Source organism: Ruditapes philippinarum, unplaced genomic scaffold (genome assembly GCF_026571515.1).
Source record: "Ruditapes philippinarum isolate M1 unplaced genomic scaffold, ASM2657151v2 ctg1960_1_1_1_1, whole genome shotgun sequence".
Lineage (NCBI taxonomy): Eukaryota > Metazoa > Mollusca > Bivalvia > Venerida > Veneridae > Ruditapes > Ruditapes philippinarum.
In genome coordinates this window covers 87,245-94,906 of record NW_026856141.1, presented here as the reverse complement: position 1 = coordinate 94,906, position 7,662 = coordinate 87,245, and the positions used below count along the sequence as shown (strand labels likewise).

At 32.5% G+C, this 7,662-nt stretch overlaps 1 protein-coding gene and 1 long non-coding RNA gene across 2 annotated transcripts; one reads left to right on the top strand and one right to left on the bottom strand.

Moving 5' to 3' along the window:
• The first annotated feature begins 559 nt into the window (after positions 1-559).
• On the top strand, positions 560-2,829 carry LOC132745567 (uncharacterized). The gene is made up of 3 exons (XR_009627861.1): positions 560-575; positions 1,309-1,468; positions 2,673-2,829. It is a non-coding gene; the product is annotated as an uncharacterized LOC132745567 (long non-coding RNA).
• A 158-nt stretch (positions 2,830-2,987) lies between these two features.
• Positions 2,988-3,974, bottom strand: LOC132745568 (uncharacterized). The gene has a single exon (XM_060734514.1). It carries the CDS (start codon positions 3,972-3,974, stop codon positions 2,988-2,990), a length of 987 nt encoding a protein of 328 aa, XP_060590497.1.
• Between the last annotated feature and the right edge of the window lie 3,688 nt (positions 3,975-7,662).

Here is a 7,662-nt window from a genome sequence, read left to right as displayed (position 1 = left end):
AAGAATTAATGAATACGTGCAAGATCCCTCACTCCCCTCTAGCACCGCTTGAGCGGTACTCAATTGTTAACACTTAATAGTACTGGCATCAATGATGGCTTAAGTCGGCTCCAAAGTCGGCTACTCTGTGGGAACTGGAAGGTTCAAGGGCAGCAAGTTTTGTTTCTTTTGATAATAGGTATTTTACACAAAAAAACACCCAAGCATGCTGTGAAAAATAGAGAAAATAAGAATCCCTAAAGAAAATGTTGCAGACTCGGTTTGATTGAGCCTGTTCATGGACGGTACTGTAAAGTGCAAACTACCGTCCACTCCCCCTAGCACCGGTTTAAGCAGAATTCAACATTTAAGCATGAAATGGTAAAATTTTGACTTTAGAAACATCCACAGATCTGTTTATACGGCGGTTATCATGGAACCTTCAATGTTACACTTCCGTGCCATTGCATGAAAAGCGGCGTATGGTCCCCAAGTAATAAAAAGCGTGTGCCCTAAACAAGAAAACAATGGGCGGAAGAAAAATAAAATGGAATTTTGCAAGTGGATCAGAGGTTATTAGGTTTTGTGTGTTGGAGGTCAGTAATGATCATGTACCAATGTTAAATGGATATGATGTGGTTAACAATGCTCAACTTTTGAACATTGAACACATAAGTGTTTTGTCTCTATGATTATTTTTGTTGGATGGATGTTGAACATCTTGAAATTATTTAAGTTAGGCAAAGCTTTTGTCTCTGAAACTGAAAAAAACAAAACAATATATCAAATTGCAGAGATTTCCAGAGTTGACTGTGACAAATATTGTGAAATTAGTTAACGCTTTTACCTGACAGGTGAGTCAAGTTAGGAAACCAGCATTTTATTCCTTATAAAGAGAAAAGTTTTGTTCCTTTTACTGTTAAGTGTATTTATTTTGAGGACATTTATAGAATAATGAATGAAAAATTCAAAACAAAGAAATGAAATTCCTTAAAAGCACCTTATATGACAGTTCAAACACTTGGAAGGCTAAACACCATTCTGAAACAAATATCAATTTCAAAATAAGTACACCAAATATATGATAAACAAGATCAACAAGGAAAGGCGGCGTTCAATGAACGCAATCCCCATATGACCCAGCAACAAGAACCAGCGGCAAGGAGCCCAGGCGGACCCCAAACATACCAAACCAAACCAAATCTTCTTTCAGACATGATACTGTTGTTCTCATTATCTCATTATTTACCTGTATAATTTTCAGTACTTAATTTGAACAAAACATGCATACTTGTTTACTAAAATTTTGGAATAAATACATGTGTATAGGATGGAAAGCGTCAAGTTCCATGGTCGGAGGATGAGAAAAATTATCTGGAGAGCTTCATAAACGACAATATCAGTGTGGAGAATGGTGAATCTGCTATGCAGTATTGGAGGAGATGTGCAGCTGCACTAAATAACAAATATCCTGGGCACATCAGAAGTGGTTTGTTCTTCTTTCAACAAACGAAATTTAGAATTTTATACAGAATTGAAATGCTTATGAAAAAAGATAGTTTGAGCTGTCCCTGCTTATAAGAATATCTTATTATTGTGTTGCAATATTGTCAGCTTTAATTATTAGCTCACCTGTCACAAAGTGACATGGTTAGCGTTTGTGATCGCTTTTCCTCCGGCGTCTGTGCGGCGTCCGTCAGTAAACTTTTACTTTAAACTACATCTCCTCATAAACTGCTGAGCCAATGTCATCCAAACTTCACAGGAATGTTCCTTTGGAAGTCAATTATAAAAATTGTACAAATAATTCCAAGAAGAACTCTGGATGCCATGGCAACCGAGAGAACAAACTTATTATAATTTTCTTTTTTAAAACCGAAAGAGCTTGAGCTAAAATACTTGGCATGAAATATCATCTAGTCAGTGTCTACCAAGTTTGTTCAAATGAATGCCCTGGGGTCAAAATTGGCCCGCCCTGTGGAGTCATTGATTTTCCCTATTTGTATAAAGTAAAAACCTAAAAAACCTTCTTTTAAAAACCCAAATAGCTATAACTTAGATATTAAGCGTGTAACATCTTCTTGTGGGTGTTTACCAAGTTTATTCAAATTATAGCGCTGGGATAAAAAAAATGACCCCGCCCCAGAGGGTCATCATTGTTCCTTTATGTAGTATATAGTAAAAACTTTTAAAAATCTTCTTTGAAAAACCCCAAAGACCTAGTCTAAGAGATAAAATATTTAGCATGAAACATCTTCTAATGGGTGTCTACCAAGTTTGTTCAAATAAGGGCCCTTGAGTTAAATTGGCCCCTCCCTAGGGGTCATTGATTTTAATTATATGTGTAGTAAAAACTTAAAAAATCTTCTTATAAAAAAAACCCAAAGAGCTAGAGTTTAGATACTAAGCATGAAATATCTTCCAGTGAGTGTCTACCAAGTTTGTTTAAAATAAAAGCCCAGGAGGGGGATGTCATTGATTTTCCCCATATGTTAATAGTAAAAACTTAAAAATCACCTTATAAAAAAACCCAAAGAGCTAGAGCTTAGATATTAATTATGAAACATCTTCTTATGGGTGTCTACCAAGTTTGTTCAAATAAAAGCCCCTGGTTTAAAATTGGCCTTGACCCAGGGGCCTATATACAGGTGAGCGATTTCAGGGCCATCATGCCCCTCTTGTTTTATTAATAGAAGACTCATGCAAACGTATGGCCAAGCGTCTATCTGTCAATCCCTGCAAACCAGTGTCATCAACTGTTAAAGAGCTTGAACTGGGATTCAGTGAACTAAATTACATAAAAACAGCCGACATTGGGACACAAACCGATTTATCACTGCCAGTAAATTGTGTCAGGTATATTCATCCTTAAATTCGTCAAAATATTGAATTTATAAAACATTAAAATACATCTGTAAATATTACTATAATACTGCATGTTTATAACATCAATTTTAATTGGATACTTGTGACGTTTATATAGTTTTATATACATAGCTGTTGTCAATTTATAAAGACATCTCACCTTTTTCTCTGGAAAAGGAAAGTTGCTGTATTACAAATTCATCATAAATATTCCTGACCTCTTCATAAAAATTGTTTTCCAGATACCTTCTTGCCAGCTCATAGCAATATCCAATCCCCTGCATAGACTTACAATAGATTATTGTAATTGGGAATGAGCCAAGCTTTATTTTTAACTCCTCAAGAACTGGTTTGAAGATATAATCATAAGGTGTGTTGGCTGTATTCCCTTTAGCATGTGGGCTTGGTCTTTTAACTTTGATAAATGAAATGTTTTCCTTAGCTGGACTGGTGGATACAGTTTCACAGTATTTCATCAACAGATTTGATTTGATTGCCTCTTGGCCTAGCTTTGTGACTGTGGCTGACAATGCAATAACTTGGCAGTCCATAACAGCTCTAAGTTCAGCTATCTGTTTGAACTTTGGTCTAAAGTCATCCCCCCAGTCAATTATACAATGTGCCTCATCAACAACTAAAAACAACTTTTTCTTCTGGAAATTCTCACTGCATGCTACATCAATAAATGCTTTATTGTCCACAATGTCTTCTGGGTGGCAGAAAAGAAATTGAACACCATTTTCATTGTATTTGCCCTTCTTCAGGGATGCTGCACTTCTACCAAGTTTTTCTTCTTGCTGCTTGATTATAATTGATAGTGGCTCTATCACTACTATAAATGAATCCACAAACAGACAAGGTAATATTTCATACAATAGGGATTTCCCATAGCCTGTAGGTAAGCAACAAAGAACATCTCTTCCAGTGAGAATTGACTGAATAGCCTTATACTGCAGAGGCTTTAATTGTTTAATTTGTTGGCTATATGTGCAATTGTACTTTTCAATTGCATTGTGGATGACCTGAAATTGAAGAATGTTTAGTAGATATAACACAAATAGAACTGAACAAAAAGAAGATTGGTTAAATACAGAATTAAGGTGGTACCTTATAATAGGACTGTTATCCATATTCGGCCCTTCATCAAATGATACAGAATAAATATAGGGTGAAATTATTATTTGCTTTAGAAGCTACTATTAACTGATGAAAATAACCATTATTTTAAAAAAAAGTTCTGTAAAGAACCTCATATGAGTTTGAACCATCTGTATTTTTGAGTACTCGGTTCAAGTAATGATTTAAATAATCAATGAAAAGTTATATATAAATGTTTCATTACTGCTAATGTGCTATAAAAATTTTATTCACTATTTATCAGTTTACACATACTACAAGGGTAAAATAAATATTGATATTAACATTTCCACACACATTCAAAATGTAAAGTTGAGTCAAAATGGTTAACAAAACTACCAGCTTATAAGTGTAAAAAAGAATTTGTATGAAAAGGATTATTGAAACTTTTTAACTTTATTCAAAATATGGCAAATTTTGATGTTAATTTTATTTTTTTTAAAAATTGCATACAACAGAGAATATTTCTGTAAGCATCATTAAGTTTTGTGATATTTAGATAATCCTGCCTGGCCTTCAGCATATAAATTCATGGTTTCTGGTCCCCCTTACCTCAATGTATACTTTGAATATATTCTAATACATGTATACAGAGATAAGTATTATCTGCTCAAGGCAGGGGTTTCATTGGATACCATCCAACTCATTGTAGCCAGATTTTGAAATTTAGGTTGAGAAAAAATGTGCAGGCTGACCAGGACTCAAACTTGGATCCTCGGATTATCGCTCCAAGGCTCTACCCACTGAATTATCCGGCCGCTTACACATTTTCTATCATAAATTCAATTTATTTTGTTAAATATTTTCAGAGTAACTGTTTGTAAAGATGTTGTGGTAGGAAACTGTATCATTAAGATTAATTTATTAATCATAGTTCTTTTTCCATGCCAATTGTGTTAATATTGTTATTTGATTAAATTTTGTTTTTTATATGTTTTGTAATTATATGATGTATAACTATTTCATTTAATACTTTTGAGTGTGTTACTCATGATTTATCCATGAAAATTTAATTGATAATTTCATAGAGAAAATTATCAAAATATAATTTCACACTTTTCATTGAAGAGATTACTTTTTAAAGATTTTACTCATGTGGTAGTACCTTGTTGATTTTTTAACTTATTATCAGCTGGAGACTTCCTGTATTCATGAGAAATTTATATGAAATTGAGGGAAAACAGGGCTTCACTTCATAGAAAGTCCCCAGTGTATCAATAGTCCAAGAACTATTAGACTAACTTTAGACAGTTTCAATAAATATTTTTATCTTTAGAAAAGTTTTATACTTTTATTTAATTCATTCACATGAGAAAAGTTACAAAATAGAATGACAGATAAAAATGGTCTCAATGTTGGTCTTAAGACTGTACACATGTTTAGAACTTAGGACTTTCAGCGAATTCGGCCCAGATTTTAATATACAAGCTATTATTAAGGAGATTTCATCATGTAAAATTCATGACCTTCAAAAACAGTATTCTCACTTGTGGCTACTAGTATATCATTTGTGTAAAAAATGTTTTTAAAGCTCACTTGATGAAATAAAATTTCATCTTACTCACAAACAAACAAATCCTCTAAATCCTTTTAGAATATTTTTAGACTTCATTTGGTATTAAATATTGTCAAGTCTACGGCCAATGAGGGCTAAATAAAATCATTCACATTGAAATAAATGAAACTAACATACAATGTGATAAACTGTTAACTTGCCTTTATAAAATCAACCACATTAAATCAAACATTACCTCCATTAACAGCTTGGCTTTCATAGCATCGTATTTGTCCTCAAAACACTTAACTACATTTGCTTCCGGTGACTCTTCTGATTCATCATGTGCCTTACCATCTTTCTGTGATTAGCAACACAGAAGCAATACTGTCGCAAGACTCATCTTTGTTAATCAATGCTATAGCTCGGTTAAGCTGCTGCAATCCTTTTAAATCCTGTGAAAATATGTTAATATGAGATTAATACTGTCAGAATTGTTTTATTATTCCCAGTAATACTGTAAACATTCTTTATTTAGATTTTGTTCAGTTTGCTCTTAAACTAGCCAACAATTTTTATATAAAGGAGACACAAATATAGATTTTCTTTTCATGTTAACTTACTTGTTAAAATAGTTCTATAACTTTGTTGAATCAGTGTCAACAGCTGTTAAAGAACTCTTTAAGAACTGTTTAAGAACTTAAAGAACTCTTTTGTGAAACCAAATGTTGATTTTGTAGATTCTGACTTCAATCTAATGAATATACACTCTGGAAACAATAACTATCTACTGCACAAAGTTTATAAATGTTTAAAAAAACTTTCCTACAAAACTTTTGTGGTAGATATTTTACAAGCAGTATAAGGAAGTACTTTTAAATATTTAACTACATGTATAAGAGTTTTACCATAGGAATAAAAAAAAATATTTAAATAGTATTATTTATTTTTAGTTGCTCTACAATCAAACTGTACATCTAGTTTTATTTTAAATAACATTTATTTGTAATCTTTTCATTTACATAAAAAATACAAACGATAAAATTTACGGGTTCAGTAGGAACCTTAAGCAACTTTTTCAAAAACTCTCACAGTTGATAGCATCTTGTCTTATATTAGGGCCTTACTGGGAATTGTGTTTAGAAGCATGTTCTAAGTTATAGCCTGGTAGGATTAATGCTGCCACTGAAAAGCAATGTTTTAAAGTGTTTATCCCCGTGGGACTGTTTGTTAACTTATTACCTTCAGGGAACCTTGAAAGAATGGTCAGAAAATACAAAATTGTGTTTTTATTTTACCTAGAAATCATTCTTTTTAATAATAAATTTTCCTTAGCATTTTATTTTACCTACAGAAAATTATACAATTTATTAACAAAAAATAAAATTCATTTCTTTAGATTTAAATGAGTTAAGTTTTTTTCTCTATACAATTTCCTATCCTGAAATCATGCTAATTAATGCGGCCCATATCTTGTCTTTTTAAAGCACTTATGATATTTTCTATACTGTACCATTTGCAAACCTATGTCAAACAGGTTAAGTAATTAATCCTTACGGTATACAAGAATATCAAAAAAAGGTATCCGAAAGACCAAGGCTCTACGTTTACCGGTCAAAGAGATCAAAAGATCAAGGTAATTTGGGTCCAAACGACGAATTAATCGTAAACGACATAACCGAAGTGGATGTCCAAAATTAAATGCATAGATTTAGTATTTTCATGTTTTATGAATCATTTCGAATGATATTTTTAAAACCTCCGATAACAAGAATATGGTAGGTAGATAAAATCTACGCTAAGACACATTAAATGATCCATATAATGATATATTCGATCTAATTAGGTTGACTATCCGATCATAAGCTATATCCGAAATATGATTTCTTTCGGCATTAGAAATCTCTAGAAATTCCCATTTCATGTGATGGCAAAATGTAAAATAAATTCTATTTTTTTTTATATAAATTATGAGCAATCCAGATCTGTTGTGCCATGAGTGTGCACAATCTGAAAAATGTCTTAAATCTGTTTCTTATTTACCTTGTCGGGCGCAGACGTCGCCGCCATTTTTGTATTGTGCCTGACCTAATTATCGCAGAATAGTAGGCATGGAACCAGACTTAAACCATTTGTTTGAACAAAATGAGGACCTATTCAACGGTTATTTAAAACGGTGTTATGTC